At 42.2% G+C, this 20,290-nt stretch overlaps 1 protein-coding gene across 1 annotated transcript in view; it reads left to right on the top strand.

The window, feature by feature from the left end:
* PAPPA (pappalysin 1) overlaps positions 1–19,026 on the top strand; it is a 418,033-nt gene extending 399,007 nt beyond the window's left edge. Inside the window, exons 19-22 of the mRNA XM_077467932.1 lie at positions 3,136–3,248; positions 7,512–7,583; positions 9,299–9,397; positions 18,630–19,026. Coding sequence (XP_077324058.1) covers positions 3,136–3,248; positions 7,512–7,583; positions 9,299–9,397; positions 18,630–18,785 — 440 coding nt within the window. The 3' untranslated portion in view covers positions 18,786–19,026. The remainder of the gene's footprint in view (positions 1–3,135; positions 3,249–7,511; positions 7,584–9,298; positions 9,398–18,629) is intronic.
* Positions 19,027–20,290: the final 1,264 nt, after the last annotated feature.

Genomic DNA, 20,290 nt, shown 5'->3' on the forward strand with positions numbered 1-20,290 from the left:
ACAACTAGTTCTCAGTCTAACCATTATTGTTCCTGTGCTGTAAATGTGTTCCTCAAAAAATCAAATTTTGTGTCTCCCTGGAGGGTTGTAGCTGAAACCTGAATGAGCTCAATGTGCACTAATAAAGTGACAAGTCAAAGCGTTGCGAGTCCGACTCCCCCCCGTTAACGTCAGCTGTGGAGCACCTATTGATAACACCAGATGTTTCCTTTTTCATAATTGCTGTGATATTACGTTTATCATACAACATCCCACGACCCAATGTGCCTCCCAGTGGTCCCATTTTCTTAGAGATATAGCAGATTGTTAAAAATAAGTGCTTAGAAGTGATATTTCAGCATTCGATCCTACAATTACCGCATTTTCAGCCTAATCTTTTTATGTTAGTAGAGGTCATATGTAACACTTGTAGATAATTAGGAACAATAATTATTTTGATACAAACACACTTGTCTTAAAAGTGGGCTCCTTGCTTCGATCATTTAAAGAAGAACTACAGCTGAGGTTGCCTGTATAGTTATACTTTAGAAAACCTTCGCTCAGTGCCAAACAAATTAAATTATAAATATAGAAAAATAAATATGGTGAATTATACAGTAAGTGGAAAATGATCACAGGCAGCAACACTCACTAGTATTTGAATGCAATACCTCAAGAAACAAAGCTTTCTTATGGTGGTATTTAATCCCTACTGTTTTTTTCTTTTCTTTTTTTTTGCTAAATAAACGAAAAAAAAAAGCACAAGAATTTAGAAAAAAAAGCCCCACACTTTCCTTAATTTCTGTCCTAAAATTTTGCAAATAATTATTCATTATAAATTTCAGCCAAACTACATTTCTTTGGTGAAAATAACCCAAATCAGTGTATATTATTTAGTCTGTAGGAAGGTTATAGAGTCCACAACCTATGGGAGATATCTCTGAAAATTGGTCAATCCCAGTGTACTGTGAAATATTGCCTCAATCCAGTTTAATCCAAAGGTAGGGACGGGTACCATCATCCTTTTGTAGTAGGATTTTGGCAGAAAGGTGCCGAGGTGAATTGTGGCCAATAATTACAACTTCAAAAACAATCGCCCTGCCTCTTACTAAATACTTTGGACTGTCTACTTTCCAAAAAAAAAGAGGTAGTTTGGGGAATATTTACATTGTCCTGGAGTTTTTGGACCTCAAGAAATGTCCATCAGTACACCAGGATTTTGGGAAAGGGTGCCTAGGGCTGCTCCAAACATGCCCCCCGGCACTAGAAAAGTTGAGGACTATCTCGGTACCCAAGGATTGGGCCAAAGTAAGAATAAAACAACAAATTATTAAGAAACAGACATGATTAAAAACAATTTGTATATAAGTGCATGAATAATTACTTATGACCGTACATAATAATGTGATCACTGTGACCAGTCACAGAGCTCATCCCAATAGTACACATGAATGGCATGAAACAAAGCCATCAATTGTGTACAATTGTCACGTGATGTGCTGTGATTGGCGACAGTGATCACATGGTACTGGCAACTGGCCAATACATTCATCTGTTATCGGCCGTGTCTGGTGGACAGATAGCACTGAAGCACAGTCAGATATAATATAATATGATGTGATGACGTTGCCACTAAGCTCCTACCAACTTGTTTTGTCACAGCAGACGTTGACAAAGGGGCACAGGAAGTGCCAGGCGAGGTCCCATCAAAATTTTGTAGTTACAACCTGATTATGGGTCATATACTGTACATAGTAATTCAAACATTTGGGGAAGGCTTACCTGGGAGGCATCCTGCTGCCTCTGGAAACCCAACATCATTTAAGTCAGCTGAAGACCCCCCATGTGCAGTCAGATGGCACATGATGCCCTCCCAGGATAATGGTGCTCCTGCCCGGCCATCACATTACAATAGGCCTGGCAGGAAGGGGCAGTTAATGTCAAACTTTAGTGTTCCACCACTAAGAGCACACAATAGCAGCTTACCAGGAACCAAGACCTCAGGCAATAGGAGGTCTTCTGAAGCCTAATTACACCAAGATGCTGCTATATGTACAGCATCTCAACTATTTAAACCTCCAAAGGGATCAAACCAGATGATAACTAAAGTAGAGAATAAAGCAGAGGAACTCCATAGTGTAGTATGAAAAGCGAAGAAAGATATTCATATGTATACTAGGGAAAAAACATATCAACATAACAGAACGTCACTGCTCGAACAAACGGGCGTGATGATGTCTCCACTAAGCTCCAACCGATGTGTTTTGTCACCACAGACGATGTCCAGGGGCACAGGAAGTGCCAGGGGAGGTCCCATCAATATTTTGCTATGGCTCCTCATGATCTGTAGTTACAACCTGATTATGGGTCATATACTGTACATAGTAATGCAAACAATTGGAGAAGGCTTACATGGGGGGCATCCTGCTGCCTCTTCAAGCCCAACATCATTCAAGACAGCTAAAGATCCCTCAATGTGTCTGCACTAAATTCAACAAAGCCAAGATGGCAACCACCCAGAAAAAAATGTATAACTGACAAATAAAAGAAGAAATGTAGATCCATAGGGCAAGATACAGAGCAAAACTAGGTTCCACACCAATTGTATTCTTTCTTTTTTGCCCTCCAGATTTTTTACTTGTCCAAGTTCCCGTGAGATTCATGCTGTGCAGCATAACTGCTGCTGTTGCATATTGCCCAACTGGTTCCTCACTACATTGGAGAGCTCAAAAACAGCAGCTTCAGAGGAAAGAACCTCAGCATGTTAATTTTCTGTTTAGTAGTTTCAGAAACTCTTGCCAAAGACCAGCACCACTTGGAAACTCTACCAGGTGCCTGGCCTCGAGAGACCATCCCTGGTCTAGATCCACAGCAATCATCTAAGAATGGGCAGGCACTTAAAGCATCACACCATTGAGGTTTATTTCCCCAGACTGGCTTACTGGTGATCCCTGCCTATAGCTGTGCCACACTGACAAGTTTCACCCCAGTTGGTTTAATCGTTGTCTGGTGGAAGAAACATCAAGGGTGTGACGTCACTCCATCAGTTCGAGGCATTCTTGGATGACTTCCATCTACACTAAATGTCCTTGAAGATGTCAGTAGAAAAATTTGCATTGACTCTGATATTAATTTTTATTTGTATATCATTTAAAGGTGCCGAATGCAATGTTACCTGTTTGGAGGATGAAAAAAAGGAGGTGGTGATAATGCCATACAATGTCACAGAAAGGAATTTAGAGCACTGGATGAATCCAACCAGAGTTCAGGTCAGTCCCCAACAAATTGATATTAAAGTATTGGTATATTAGAAAAAAATGTAATGCATTTTTATGGTCACCATTGCCAAAGAACCAACAGCTGGGTTCTCAACTGCAGTTTTCATCTTGAACAGTTGATGTAAAGGGGAACTCTGAGGTGAAGCCTGATATAAGAGGGACTCTAAGGGGGAACCTTTGATGTAAAGGGAAACACTGATGAGGGCAATTGATATAAGGGGGCACTCTCGGGGGGACCCTGATGCAAGAGGGACTCTGAAGGGAACATTTGATGTAAGGGGATACACTGACAGGGGCAATTGATGTAAGGGGTCACTGTTAAGGGGGACATATTATGTAAAAAGAAAACTCTGATGGAGGCAACTGATGTAAGGGGTACACTGACGGGGACAATTAATGTAAGTGTGCACTCTGATGGGCATCCAGGTGTAAGGGGGACCCCAATTGGAGAAATTGATATAAGGGGTCGTTGGGATGGGGTCATTTGATGTAAAAGGGAAACTCTGATGGGGCAACTAATGGAAGGGGGACATTAATGGGGACAATAAATGTAAGGGGGCACTCTGATGGGGACCCTGACATAAGAGGAACTCTGATGAGAACATTTGATGTAAGGGGATACACTGACAGGGGGTAACTGATGTAAGGGGTCAGTGCGATGGGGAATTTTAATGGAAAAGGAAAACTCTGATGGGGCGACTGATGTAAGGAGGGACCCCAATTGGTGCAATTGCTATAAGGGGTCATTGTGATGGGGAAATTTGATGTAAAAGGAAAACTCTGATGGGGCAACTGATGTAAGGAGGGCACTGATGGGGACAATTGATGTAAGTGGGCACTCTGATGGGGATCCTGATGTAAGGGGGGGGCACTCTGATGGTGATCCCAATGTAAGGAGGGTCCCCAATTAGTGCAATTGATATAAGGGGTCGTTGTGATGGGGTTATTTGATGAAAAAGGAAAACTCTGATGGGGTAACTGATAAAAGGGGGACATTGATAGGGACAATTGATATAAGTGGGGATCCTGATATAAGGACGGGCCCAATTGGTACAATTGATGGAAGTGGACACTCTGATAGGGGACAGTTAATGTAATGGGGATGTTTTAGGGGGAAGTTGATGTAAGGGGGCACTCTGAAGGGAACCCTGATATAAGAGAGTCTCTAATGGGAACATTTTATGAAAGGCGGTACACTGACAGGGGCAATTGAAGTGTCACTGTAATGGGAACATTTGATATAAAAGGAAAACTTTGATGGGGGCAACTGATGTAAGAGGGACACTGATGGGGACAGTTAATGTAAGCGAATACTCTGGTGGGTATCCTGATGTAAGGGGGGCAATTGATATAAGGGAGGCACTCCAATGGGCATCCCGATGTAAGGAGGGACCACAATTGGTGCAATTGATATAAGTGGTCATTGTGATGTGGTCATTTAATGTTGATGAGAGCAACTGATGTAAGGAGGACACTGATGGGGACAATTAATGTAAGTGGGCACTCTGATGGGGACTCTGATGTAAGGGGGGACTTTGATAGGGACCCTGATGTAAGGAGGGACTTTGATAGGGACCCTGATGTAAGGGGGACTTTGATAGGGACCCTGATGTAAAGGGGGACTGTAATGAGGACTCTTATTGTAAGAGGGGACCTTGATAAGGACACCTGATATAAGAGGCCACAGGTTGGGCTTAATTGTCCTAATCTAATGACAACCTAATCCATACTGGCGTTCCCCGTTTACTCCTGCACCAATTCTGCACTACCCGTCAGACGTTACTTCCAGGTTGTGAATTGTGGAATAAAGGTTCCCTGCATCTCTTTCACACTGTGTGATAGATGGTCAGGGGCTCACACACATGAATTTTTTTACTGCCTCCCCCAGATCAGATCAGGCTAGATCTAAACTTCTTCTGAAGGAACCTTGAAGGAACCTTGGTTGAGAATGGCTGGTCTAAAATTTAGAATTTTTATTATGAATTGACATTTCCATCCCAGCCTCTCTTTCCGTCTTCCCCATCAGTAACAAGATCCTGAGATCATTTATCCTGTGGCCTCTGCTGCATAAACGGGGGCCCCCCCCTACAGGAACATCTGTTTTGCCGTTGTTCATTGTCAATCTAATGAGAGAGCTGTCTTTCAACCAGACCCGCTCTCCATCTATAACGTTTATTGTTTTCTAACTATAACAGATTAACAATTTTGTCTTAATCTCCAAAGTCGGGGCTGCTGTAAACTATCTTAGCTCTTAGATGGGGGGGGGGGGGGGAATTAATAACACTGTTTACATTTATACTTGAAGGCACCAAAAAAAAAACATTCCTATAGCAACCATTGTTGCTTCCAGTCGTCAAAAGTTGAATTGTATTGACGTCATTTTTGTAATTAGATCAAAGAGTGGCTTGGGAAAGGACTGCAGACTGTTAACATTTACTCTGACTGATCTTTTTATTTTTTTTGTTGTTGAGTTGAGTGATGCAACATTTGGTTTACTGTATACCCCAGCATGATTTCTGAATTAGTTGCAAATAGTCACTATGACATCAGCAACATTCAGTATGAAAAAGTCTGCCATGATGCACTTGAATAACACCGATATTGGGTATATTGGACAGTGTGAAGACATTGGACAGTGGACAGTGTCTTCACATTGTCCCACCTTCCTACCATGGATGAGCTCAGGCTTTTTAGGACCCCAGTCTGAACCATTCTGGGTGAGCCCACCAGGAAACTGACCAGCTGTACTAGGCCAATCATCTGCAGCCGGGGTATTTCCGAACCCATAGTCGCACATTTACAAAGGACGTGTGTATATATGCAGCTGCAGGGTGGTGATTGCCTCGACCCCTTATGGTTGGTTCAATACAGTGAGTACTTCCTGGCAGTCTTGCTCAGGTAGGTTTGGACTCCTAACATGCCTGGAAGAGAACTACGCATGCTTGCATTCTTACCCAGCCTTGTTCCCTATGCTACCAATTGGAAAAGCAGATAGAATAGTTGGAAAGTGGAAAGAATAGTGCCCCATCATTGGTATCAGTGGGAGGAACAGTGACCCATCATTAGTGTCAGTGGGAGGAATAGTGTCCCATCATTGGTATCAGTGGGAGGAATAGTGCCCCATCATTGGTATCAGTGGGAGGAATAGTGACCCCATCATTGGTCTCAGTGGGAGGAATAGTACCCCATCATTGGCCTCAGTGGGAGGAATAGAGCCCCATCATTGGTCTCAGTGGGGGGAATAGCACCCCATCATTGGTCTCAGTGGGTGGAATAGTGCCCCATCATTGGTCTCAGCGGGGGGAATAGTGCCCCATCATTGGTATCAGTGGGAGGAATAGTTCCCCATCATTGGTATCAGTGGGAGGAATAATGCCCCATATTTGGTATCAGTGGGGGGGGGGGGGGAATAGTGCCCCATCAGTGGGAGGAATAGTGCCCCACCATTGGTATCAGTGGGAGGAATAGTGCCCCATCATTGGTCTCAATGGGAGGAATAGTGCCCCATCATTGGTCTCAGCGGGAGGAATAGTGTCCCATCATTGGTATCAGGTGGGGGGTAGTGCTCCATCAGTGGGAGGAATAGTGCCTCATCATTGCTGTCAGTGGGAGGAATAGTGTCCCATCATTGGTCTCAGTGGGAGGAATAGTGTCCCATCATTGGTGTCAGTGGGAAGAATAGTGTCCCATCATTGGTCTCAGTGGGAGGAATAGTGTCCCATCATTGGTATCAGTGAGTGGGGGATAGTGCCCCATCAGTGGGATGAATAGTGCCTCATCATTGCTGTCAGTGGGAGGAATAGTGTCCCATCATTGGTATCAGTGGGAGGAATAGTGCCACATCATTGGTATCAGTGGAAGGAATAGTGTCCCATCCTTGGCATCATTGGGAGGAATAGTACCCCATCGTTGGTCTCAGTGGGAGGAATGGTGCCAAGGGATGAAAAAGGGCAGTATGTAGTCCCTGGCCTGCAGTTTGGAAACCTCTGCCTTACAAGTTTAGGAAGGAATTTTTCCTTCTCATTTTCCGCAAATAGGCCAACCTTTCTTTATAAGAGTGCTTAGCTCTCCTCTGAACTTCCTCTGGGTTTAGAACTTAGTGGTTGCAGTTTTTTCCCAGTTAAACATTTATTTTTCGAGTGGTTGAACTCAACGGGCCTGTCTTTTTCAACCGATATAGCTGAGTAATCGTGTTTACATCGATTTATTTTTGCAGATTGCACAAAGCTTTATTTAATATCTTATCCTTTACAGAGAATTACTTGCACTGGAAGACATCAGTGGTATCCTCCTCCGGAGGAACTTGTTTGTTTTAAGAGGTGTGAGGTAAGTTGAGGATCTCCTGAAATTCATTTATAAAAAGGAGGATTACCATTGTTGATTTTGAAGGCCAATTCCATCCTAGCACACTTGTACAGGCTCCACTCCTACTCTCCTTTTTAAGAGTAGTTTTCAAAGTCAAAAAAAGTTTAATCCAATTAGCCAGGGAAACTTCAATAAAATGTGATTTTCAGCTCAATGAGATTGTGGATTATATTATTCCTAATGACTGATGGTTATAGGATTGATGAAGAATTAATCAGGTAACATCAGGAGAGATGGGGACAAATACAGATCATAAATCAATGAAGCAGAAGTAAGGAGATCCTTACCCTGCAGGTCTTCAGGTACAGCTTTCCCTCCAGCAAAGAGAACAATGAGCAGCACAGTACCAAATCTCAGTCCAATCAGAGGCAGCAGTGCCTTAGGTGATCTCACGCTTCAGATATACAGCTATGAGGCTACAGGTACAGGGGAGCCCAGGCAGGAGATCTGATGACTGGTGGAGTAATGATAGCTGTAGAGAAATCACAGATCTTCAAAAGGGATGAAGCCGGAAGCAGGGAGATCCTTGCTCTGCAGGTCCTTAGGTACAGCTTTCCCTCCAGCAAAGAGAACAGTGAGCAGCGCAGTACAGACATCACCGAATCTCAGTACATACCTTCTGAGATTGGCAATCAGAGGCAACAGTACCCAAGATGATCTCACACTGCAGATATACAGCTATGAGGGTACAAGGGAGCCCGGGCACCCTTACATACAAGGACGTACACTGATATTTTTCAAGAGTCATAAACCAAAGAAAAGGTCGATTTTTCAGGGTACTGTTTTGGCATAGTTAACGCAGTGGTATGGAAAATATTCACTTTTTGAGTTCAGGTCCGCCTGTATGCGTACCTGAATTAAAGAGGACATGCATTATGGAAGCTTTGCTCCTCTTGGTGGAGGCAGGGCTTTGCTTCCTCATGTGAGAGTTGTACCTCTCAAGACAGGAAATCTGATGACTGGTGGGGTAATGATAGCTGTAGAGGAAGCACCGATCTTCAAAAGGGATTAGGCCGGAAGCAAGGAGATCCTTGCACTGCAGGTCCTCAGGTACAGCTTTCCCTCCAGCAAGGAGAACAGTGAGCAGCACAGTAGAGACATCACAGAATCTCACTCCAAGCCTGCAGGGAGATCCTTCTACTGCAAGACATTGGGTACAGCTTTCCCTCCAGCAAGATGAAAAGTGAACAGTAAAGTAGTGACTTCACCAAATCTCACTCCAAATGTCCTGAGATTATCATTCAGAGGCAGCAGTGCCTTAGATGATTTCACACTGCAGATATACAGCTATGAGCCTCAAGCCATAGGAGTGCCTAGGTCAGTGATGGTGAAACTTTGCACTCCAGATGTTTTGCAGCTACATTTCCCATGATGCTCAGCTACACTGCAGAGTGCACAAGAATCATGGGAAATGTAGTTCCAAAACATGTGGGGTGCCAAGGTTCGCCATCACCGTACATAAGCAAACGTAAGGATAACAGTTGAATCTATTTTTGCACTTTCATTGCTCTCTACCTTTTTTACATTTTCTGCCTCTTAACTCTGTCTTCTAATTTTCTTTTTTTTTATTTCTTCTTTTTTTTTTTTTTTTTTTTTTTAATACTGAATATTATATATATTTTTTAAGTGGTAGTTTAATATTGTCCTGTTTTTTTGTTTGTTTTTTAAACCCACAGCCTTTCATTGCTGATAAATATTGTGATGGTGGTAACAACTGGGCTTTCTGTGACTATGATGGTGGTGATTGCTGTGCCTCAACAGTTATAACGAAAGAGGTAATATTAAAATTTTTAACATTTTTACAAAATGTAAAAAAATTAAAAAATAAAAAAAAAGTTTCAAAAAAAGTTTTTTTTAGATTAAAAATGTTCTGTTATTAAAAATTGTATGCATCCTTAGTTCAGGAAAGTTCATATTACGGGCAGAACTTCATCAGTAGGGATGAGTGAAATTTTGCCAAAACTTTTGTAAAATTGAGAACAAACGTTACAGTACAGTAAGTGAGAGTTGGACCCTAGGACACGAAATGTGTTACTGGCAGGATTGCCAAGATTAAAATCTTGAAAAAAATAATGAATAAAACAAATGTAGACACCCCACCTAATTTTAAAATAATAATAACAATAATAATAATATTAATAATAATATAATTTTAAAATAATAACAACAGCAATAATAATAATATAATTGTAATACTTTTAAAATATTTTCCAAACCATAATCTGGTCTTTTTAACTTATTGTTAAATACAAGATATTATTTAAAAAAACAAAAAAAACAAAAAACAAAGCAAGAGACATAATCTGACATAACAACATTATAGTCTAATATAAAAAATATGTAATTTAGGTTGCAAAAATTTTGATTGCCAAAAATGAAAAAATGAAAATATGTGGAATTTGCCCAGTAAAACTATTTCCAAGGAGAAATTGCGCCCATATGTTTTTTTCTTTGTTCTCCACAATAATAAAAGGTATGATTGATGTTTCTGGATAGAATACTTCAAAAATCAAACTTTTGGCATTCAGAGAAGTTAAGCATATGCTTTCTGTCTAAATATAATATGTTGAATTTGAGTTCTTTTGGCCGCTATCAAAGCTGTTGGCTTCTTCAGTCATTTATCTTGCAAGCCCATGAGAGCTTGAAGGCCTCCGAGAGCTTAAATCCGACCTCCGACCTTTTCCTTCAGCCCTGCACAGTTGTCCCGGCTCCTCTCCTGGACTGAAATGGCTTACTCTGATTTCACTGCACACTGTGAGCTTCTCATAGTGTGTATTAGAAACTGAAGCAAGTCAGAGCCACCTTCGTTTTCTGGCTGCAGAATCCAGCCAAGATCATCCAGTGCCCAGGGCAAAGATACCAAATAGTGCCTTCAATATGTGCAAACCTGTGAAGAGGGAGAGAAGGAGAGAGAGCACAGCCCGAACCCCCTCCCGGGTCTCTCTCCTCCTCTCCTTGCTGCTTCCAGCGCTGAGTTGACAGAAGTAGTGATGCCACTGTCACTACTCTTGTCAGTCTTATAGTAGAAGGAACTTGCAGGTGCCACCATCCCTACAATATACACTGCGCCCAGGGCAGACTGTCCCTTTTGCCCCTACCTTTGTCCTGGCTCTGTACCCAGCATCATCTGCCCCTTTTCTTCCCCAGCCTAAATGTTCTTGCCACCGGACCTTTCATTGTTTGGATTGCAGATTAAACTTAGCTTTGCTATGACTTTAAATAGTTTGTTCGGGCCAAGCTGACCAAAATCAACTATTTCCTTTACTAATATATATAAATTTATATACACTGCCGAAAAATTAATTATTTATAGTTTTCGGAAACATTTTTTTTTTTCTTTCAGGTCATTCGTTATGTGCGCAATTTGTAAATTCGTAAGTTCAAAAATGTGTAAATTTGAAAATGTGAAAAGCCGAAAATAAGAAAAAATAAATCCGAAAATTCTAAATGAAAACTAATAATAGTAATAATACCTAACTATTAAATGATAGGTATTGGAATTTCCCTTCAAATTTGGCTGTTAGTGAATGTAACGAATATGAATTTATCTGAAGTCATGAATTATCCAAAATAATGAATGCCGAATCTAAACGAATGTAATGTAACAAATTAATAATAATAATACATCATAAAAATAAGACTTTTTATTATTATTGTTATTTATTATTAATTATTAATTTGTTATGTTAAATTTGTTTAGATACGGCATTCGTTATTTCGGATAATTCTTAATTTTGGATAAATTTGTATTCGTTAGGTTTACTAACAGCCAAATTTGACCTTTAATTTAATAGTTAGTTCTTATTAGTTATCATTTTGAATTTTTGTATTTTATTATTTTCGGATTTTCCAATTTTCAGATTTTTGAATAATAATATATCATTTAATGGTTTAGTAATAGTTATTATTAGTTAGTTATTAATTCGGGTTTTCGGGTTATTGGTTTTTCAAATTTACGAATTTTTGAATTTAAGAGTTTACAAATGTTCGATTTTTCAAATTTAAGAATTTATAAATTTTCGAATCTTCGAATTTACAAATTTTCGAATCCTCGAATTTACAAAAATTTTAGGAAAAATTAGTTAAACGCGATTTTGTCTAAATTTGTTAAAAAAAGAATTTGGAACAAAGTGAATTGCACATGTCTAATGCCTGCTATTGGCACCATATAAGCTGCATGTAGCCTAAGCTACATACAGTATACAGCTCTGTGTTCAGTTTGGGGACTTCCCCGTCCCATTTCTGGGAAAATAATGGAGTCAGTCCATTCATAGGAAGCCTTCTAATTTTAATGAATTAATTCACAATCTCTACCAATCAGAGGAAGCCTTGTATTCATTAATAAACCTTCAGTTTTAAAGCCTAACTCCAGCTTTGTTCTGACTTAAGTTTTTATTTCTTATTTTTTTGGGCCAAGCTGACCCAGACAAACAATATCCATTACAAACACACTCACCGGTCACTTTATTAGGTCCTCCTTGCTTGTACCGTGTTGGACCTCCTTTTGCCTTCATTCTTGGGGGAATAGATACTACAAGGTGTTGGAAACGTTCCTCAGAGGTTTTGCTCCATAGTGACATGATAACATCAAGCGGTTGCTGCAGATTTGTCAGCTGCACATCCATGATGTTAATCTTCCTTTCCACCACATCCCAAAGTTGCTCTATTGGATGAGATCTGGTGAGTGTGGAGGCCATTGGAGTACAGTGACCTCATTGTGACCTCATTGTCCAGTGGTGAGATGATTGGAGCTTTGTCACATGGTGCATTATCCTGCTGGAAGGAGCCATCAGAAGATTGGGACACTGTAGTCATAAAGAGATGGACATGAGATCTGGTGAGTGCGGAGGCCATTGGCCATTGGAGTCATGAGATCTGGTGAGTGTGGAGGCCATTGGATTACAGTGAGCTCATTGTCCAGTGGTGAGATGATTGGAGCTTTGGGAACACTATAGTCATAAAGGGATGGACATGAGATCTGGTGAGTGTGGAGGCCATTGGCCATTGGAGTCAATGAGATGTGGTGAGTGTAGAGGCCATTGGATTACAGTGACCTCATTGTCCGGTGGTGAGATTATTGGAGCTTTGTCCATTATCTTGCTGGAAGGAGCCAACAGAAGATGGGTACAGTGTAGTCATAACGGGATGGGCATGGTCAGCAACAATACTCAGTTAGGCCGTGGTATATAAACCACGCTCAGTTTGTACTATGGGGCCCAAAGTGTGCCAAGAAAATATCCCCCACACCATTACATCACAGCCGAACCGGTGAAACAAGGCAGGATGGATCCATGTGCCAAATTCTGACCCCACTATCTGAATGTCGCAGCTAATATCGAGACACACCAGACCAGGCAATGTTTTTCCAATCTTGTATTGTCCAATTTTGGTGATTCTGTGCTAATTGTAGCCTCAGTTTCCTGTTTTTAGCTGACAGGAGTGGCACCCGGTGAGGTCTTCTGCTGGTGTAGCCCATCTGCTTCAAGGTTGGATGTGTTGTGCATTCAGAGATGGTATTCTGCATACCTTGGATGTAACAAGTGGTTATTTGAGTTACTGTTGCCTTACTATCATCTGCCCATGCTCCTCTGACCTCTGACATCAACAAGGCATTTTCCTCCACACAACAGGTGCTCACTGGATATTTTCTCTTTTTCCCAAACCCGAGAGATGGTTGTGCTCGAATCCCAAAAATACTCAGACCAGCCTGTCTGGCACCAACAACCGCGCCACGTTCAAAGTCACATATATCCCCTTTCTTCACAAGTCTGATTCTCGGTTTGAACTTCAGCAAGTAATTTTCACCACGTCTAGATGCCTGAATGCATTGAGTTGCTGCCATGTGATTGGCTGACTAGCAGTTTGTGTTACCGAGCAATTGAACAGGTGTACCGAATAAAGTGGCCGGTGAGTGTGTATGCCTTGAAATTTTATGAAATAATACAAGGTTTCCTCTGCTTGGCTGAGGTGGAGTGGTGGTCAGGTGACATCCCAATCAGAGGCGACCTTTTTTTATTTATAAAACACCAGGCTTCCTGTGAATAGCTGAGCAGCACTCATCTGACTTGATCTTATTTCGGGTGCTATTTAACATTGTAGCAAATCTGGAGGTAGGCTTTAATCACCCAATTATAATATGCCCAAAAAAAAATTAAAAAATTAAAAAAATCTTCATAATTGTACACATCTGTCTCCATTAATGAATGTACCTAGTGCTTCACTAGTGTATAACATATACAGTATGCATTTGCTACCAACCTATACTCCAACTTACCCCCCATTTATATAATAAATAAGATCATACCACTTTTTTTGAGTAAAATAGGCCGTAGCAGTCATTAATTTATTAATCAAACTGTATAAATAACCAAAAATATATAACTCTTTAAATAATGTAAACAATAATAAAACAGTAACAAAAACAATAACAACATCAGTTATGACAAACATCATCTCCCCCTAGTGTTGGTCTTTGCAGGTCCACCAATAACACTCAGCTATATCCAAAAACGATGACACTGTGGTCCCTCTGACATGGGTTATTAGGCCTCAAGCCGACAGGCTGACTCAGAGACACCCACCTACCACAATGCCCCCATAACCAATTACCAGATAACCTCCGTTAACTGGGGTACCACCCTCAGGACCCGTACCACCAGCAGATCCTGACTCTTCATTCCGAACTCTCTTCCTCCACCCGCAAAGACCAAACACCAGCCACTGCCACGACATTCCATGTTCTTGTCCTGAAAAGAAAAAACACAAACACACAACACAGAAAAAACACCACTCGACATATACAACCCAAACTTAGGGAGGGAGGGAGGGTGGGAAACTTTCCTCCGGAATGCTGCCTCGTGGAGGGGTGGGATCAGCTTCCCTGCACTAAAGAACCCACCCCCTACACTCCTGGCCAATCCCGCACCCCCTATCACACAGGGCTGACATGCACTGTTTACACAGTCATGCCAGCCCTCTGCATACGGGGTTTTGTTAACTCCTACGGCGCCTGGCTTTTCTGGCAAGTTTTTAAGGCATCTGCACCTCGAAATGTCCTCCCATCTCCCAAGTTGCTGGTTTGATTGGGAGAAGGGAAGATTAAAGCGTGGTCCTTCCACTCTTGGACCAAATAGGGCTGTTTACTACCAGCAGTGCATGTTTTTTATTATGTAAGGGTGTATTTCTTGGACCGCTCTTGCAAAGGGATTCCTTACAGACAATGACAAATATGAAACAGAATACGTTGTTGCATTCCAGGGATCCTCATTCCTCGGGACCACACAGTGCTCTACAGATAGTTACCGGGAAACATGTTGGAAATTATGGCAGAGACGTGTAGACCTTATTAGATATGCTTACAAATGTTTTCTGCAAATGAAAAAGACCTTTGTGTCCCTGTGTGTACCTACAGTATCTCACAAAAATGAGAACGCCCCTCAAATTTTTGTAAATATCTTTTCATGTGACAACACTGAAGAAATTACACTTTGCTACAATGTAAAGTAGTGAGTGTACAGCTTGTATAACAGTGTAAATTTGCTGTCTCCTCAAAATAACTCAAACCGCTGGCAACAAAAGTGACTACACCCCAAAGTGAAAATGTCCAAAATGGGCCCAATTAGCCATTTTCCCTCCCCGGTGTCATGTGACTCGTTAGTGTTACAAGGTCTCAGGTGTAAATGGGGAGCAGGTGTGTTAAATTTGGTGTTATCGTTCTCTCTCTCATACTGGTCACTGGAAGTTCAACATGGCACCTCATGGCAAAGAACTCTCTGAGGATCTGAAAAAAAGAATTGTTGCTCTACATAAAGATGGCCTAAGCTATAAGAAGATTGGCAAGACCCTGAAACTGAGCTGCAGCACGGTGGCCAAGACCATACAGCAGTTTACCAAGACAGGTTCCACTCAGAACAGGCCTCGCCATGGTCCACCAAAGAAGTTGAGTGCACGTGCTCAGCGTCATATCCAGAGGTTGTCTTTTGGAAATAGACGTATAAGTACTACCAGCATTGCTGCAGAGGTTTAAGGGGTGGGGGGTAAACCTGTCAGGGCACAGACCATACGCCGCACACAGCATCAAATTGGTCTGCATGGCTTTAGTCCCAAAAGGATGATGCACAAGAAAGCCTGCAAACAGTTTGCTGAAGACAAGCAGACTAAGCACATGGATTACTGGAATCATGTCCTGTGGTCTGATGAGACCAAGATAAACTTATTTGGTTCAGATGGTGTCAAGCGTGTGTGGTGGCAACCAGGTGAAGAGTACAAAGACAAGTCTACAGTGAAGCATGGTGGTGGGAGTGTCATGGTCTGGGGCTGCATGAGTGCTGCCAGCACTGGAGAGCTGCAGTTCATTGAGGGAACCATGAATGCCAACAGGTACTGTGACATACTGAAGCAGAGCCTGATCCCCTCCCTTCAGAGACTGGGTCACAGGGCAGTATTCTAACATTAAACAACCCCAAACACACCTCCAAGGTGGCCACTGCCTTGCTAAAGAAGCTGAGGGTAAAGGTGATGGACTGGCCAAGCATGTCTCCAGACCTAAACCCTATTGAGCATCTGTGGGACATCCTCAAATGGAAGGTGGAGGAGCGCAAGGTCTCCAACATCCACCAGCTCCATGATGTCGTCATGGTGGAGTGGAAGAGGACTCCAGTGGCAACCTGTGAGGCTCTGTTGAACTCCATGGCCAAGAGGGTTAAGGCAGTGCTGCAAAATAATGGTGGCCACACAAACTATTGACACTATGGGCCCAATTTGGACATTTTCACTTAGGGGTGTACTCACTTTTGTTGCCAGCGGTATAGACATTAATGGCTGTGTGTTAAGTTATTTTGAGGGGACAGCAAATTTACACTGTTATACAAGCTGTACACTCGCTACTTTACAGTGTAATTTCTTCAGTGTTGATAGAATAAAATATTTACAAAAATGTGAGGGGTGTACTCACTTTTGTGTGATACAGTGGTTACTGGTGACATCATATTACATGGAAATTTGGGGTTATATATTAAGTTGACATCTTGGTGGCTTGGGGCTATGAAATGAATACAGTGATTGCTGTATAGTTTTGTTGAGATCCCATAGTGCTTGAACCTTGGGGAAGATAAGGTTTGAGACTATACACAGATACATTTATACTAGTGTAGTGCTGCAACCACCCAAAAAGTAAACACAATTATGACAATTTAACAAAAATACCAGCAATCAAAATAACTATATACACTCATCAGCCACTTTATTATTGGGATGCCCCCACCCACGGTCAGTCAGGTGGCATGTCGGGCCACAGGCAAACATACACACACACCACCCCTCGGTCGGTTGGATGGACAGCCCTCACACTTACCCCATCTAGGTCTCGGGCAGCCCTAACTTCAGGCAGTGGGTGGTGGCTTCACCCTGCGCCTTCTCCTCTTGGTGCTTTATGGCAGCTTCTCCTGTGTCTCCTCCTTGGTGGCCAATAGGATTGCTTCTCCTCTCGGGTGACAGGTCTACCTGAATGGCCAGGAGGAGAATCAGGAAGACAGTCGGTCTGCTGATGCTCTTACACTCTCCAGTCATCAGCTGGGGTGCTGAGAAGACAGCACTGTATTTCTTAACTGCAGGTTGTGTCGTTCCTAAAGCAGAACCCAAAATGGGAAGCTATGCTTGTTTGCATCTTCCCTCGTCCACTGCCATATTGGCACTTTAGTCATTGGAAGGCTTATTTCTCTACATTGACTTTATTATTATTCTAATTCTTATACAGGATTTATATGTCAGTTTGCGCACCACTTGACAACATGAGGGCAGACAGTACAGTTACAATACAATTCAGTATGGGAGGAATCAGAGGACCCTGCTCGTTACAATCAATAAGGGAGGGTCAAGGGGTACAAAAGGTAATAACTGTGGAGGATGGGCTGATGGAGAAGATAAAAGTACAGTTTGTAGGCTTCTCTAAAGAGAAGGTTTTTTTTTTTCTTTATTTTTTTTATTTTTTAGGGAGGGTGGACTGAATAAGAGATAGTCTGACAGATTGGGGTAAGGAGTTCCATAGGATGGGAGAGACTCTGGAGAAGTCCTGGAGGCGAGCATGGGAGGAGGTGACAAGGGAGCAAGAGAGCAGGTGGTCTTGGGTGGAAAGAAGAGGATGGTTTGATTGGTATTTTGAGACTAGTTTAGTGATGTAGCTGGGGAGCCAAGCTCTGCATGGCTGGTATTTTTGTTATTTATTTTGTTGGGTGGGTGGAAGCCAGTGGAGCAATTGGTAGAGAGGGAGGGGTGGCAAACACTGAATAGTTGGTAAGGTGGATGGGTCTTGTAGCAGCATTCATGATGGACTGAAGGGAGGATAGCCTAAATAAAGGTAATCCAATAAGGAGGAAGTTGCAATAATCGAGACGAGAGAAGTGGTTTAGAAACGTGGGGAAGGGTCATATTTTGAAGATGTTGCGCAGGTTGAGGCGGCAAGCTTTGGACATGGTGATTGGATGTGGGGCTGAAATTACACCTAGCCCCTTGGCATGCGGGGACAGGATTATAGTTGTGCTATCAATCTTGGTGAAGAAGTCAGGGGAAGGGGCACGTGGGGGAGGAAATATTATGAGCTTGGTTTTTGATAAGTTGAGTTTGAGGAAGTGGTGTGACATCCAGTCTTATACAATATGTCTGTTAGTAAACAGATGGAGTGAGTTGTGGGGTAGAGAGGTAGATTTGGGTGTCATCAGTTGATAGCCATGGAAGGCTATCAGCTGACCCAGGGAGGAGATGTTGATGGAGAATAAGAGAGGTCCAAAAAAGATCCTTGGGGGGCCCCCCGACAGAGAAGGGAAGAAGAGAGGAGGAAGTAGGATGAGAACCAGAAAAGCGTAACACATGAGGTCCAAGAACAGACTAGATGTGGGACCAAAAGGAAAGTTCAGCGTCCGAGATTACATCTAACACTGTGACATGAAGGGACGAGTTGATAGTTGTGCCATCAATCTTTCCTTATCTTGAATCTTCTCTTGTGTTCTATAGGTGATCCCGTTCCCAGCTGGGTGTGATGTAGAGGACAAGTGTGCATGCAGGGATCCCAAGGCAAGGGAGAATACAAAGGGGAACAATCCAAATGTCCAAAGGCTTGGCTCAGCACGTCTGGAACGACCACGATCAAAGGCAGACTGGAAAACATAAACACATTCCTCCCGTCGTCTCTACAATTGCTATTGAACTGGATTGAGTTTGTCCACCAGGAACTGTTCAAATACGAACAAGTCTGGCCATTTTCGTCAATAGAGAACTGGGAATATCATTCATAATGATTTGAACGCCATAAGGAACAAAACCACAAAATCAAGTATGCGTTGAGCTGTGGTATGGCCAGAAGATGACAAAAGATAAACAAAGCCATAAATAAATTTCTCAGCCAGCTAGACAGGACTTCTTAGATCTCATTTTCTATTACCAATAGTTAGAATGGAAATGTGTAAGAATTCATGGTAGAAGGAGGGCTGGCTGAGGGATTGAGAATGACGATGTATAGATTTGCAGTCCTTGCAGGCTCTAGTGTTCCTTTATCCATCAAAACCTCAAGCTGTGCACTTTTCCTGTTTGATGGCCCGTTAGAACCAGATCTAACCGCCTCATAACAGATGTTTTAAGATTTCTCCAAATGCCACCAAAACCCAACACTAGTTGTTTGAGCATAACTGTTGCTGCTATTCTTGCTGCTATATCCCATACAGCTATTTTTTATTTTTTTTCCTAACTTTGTCAGGTCAAGCGGAAATCAACCCAAACAACCAGTCTGCCTTAAATCTTATCTTCAAGCCTGCCTGGTACACCTTCAGGCTTCGCCCCTTAGAAACAAATGAAAGGGACCAACGTAGAACCTCTCGGTATGGGTTTGTACCTCAAGCCTAGCCTGGACCCTGGAGAGATGAAATGACACACAAGGTTAGAGAAGAGGGCAGAGCAGAGTAGACTGCGTTGACTATTCTCCTAGCAGCTGCTCCTTACCGAGCTGTAACATCTGACAACGTTATGTTTCAGCATCGGACTACATGTTTCCACCCATGTCAGAAATGTCCTGCACATGAATGGAAAAACAATGCTCTTTTTTTTTATTTCCCTTCATATTTTCCATGCTACTTTTTGTAGAGTTCATCTAGGTGACATTTTGCTTGTAGACACTGTCATAAAATACATAGTATGTATGGTGGAGGCTCAGAACTCCGGAATAAACCAACGAAGGGTAAGGCTGAAAGGAGAATATTTTTTGTGCAGTAGTATGTACTTGGTTGTGTAGTAGCTCGAGCGGCATTTCCATATTACTACAGGGCCAGTCTTGCCTAGCAATACTTACTGTATATACTACTGAGCAGTGTCGATTGGGGTACATATGCAACATCATGCTTTTTGGTTTTTCAAACGGGACCCTCCATTCCTCTGTTGCTGCTGAGGGAATTAAAAAAAAAGTGTTCGATAAGGCCACCCTGCGGGCACTTCATTGTGTTCGCCGGTGTCCAGAATGCAGAGATCTTGTGATAACCGATAGTGAATTGTCCCGATGCAAGGTCTTGTGTAAGATGGCAGCTTTTTTTTTACCTCCTCAATCCCTAAAGGATTAAACCCAACTCCAGCCAAAAATTTTAATTTTCCAGTTATGGATAGACTTGGGGAAAATATATTTCACATAA

This window comes from Lithobates pipiens, unplaced genomic scaffold (genome assembly GCF_037356315.1).
Source record: "Lithobates pipiens isolate NorthernLeopardFrog02 unplaced genomic scaffold, aLitPip1_a1.2 Scaffold_1, whole genome shotgun sequence".
Taxonomy (NCBI): Eukaryota; Metazoa; Chordata; class Amphibia; order Anura; family Ranidae; genus Lithobates; species Lithobates pipiens.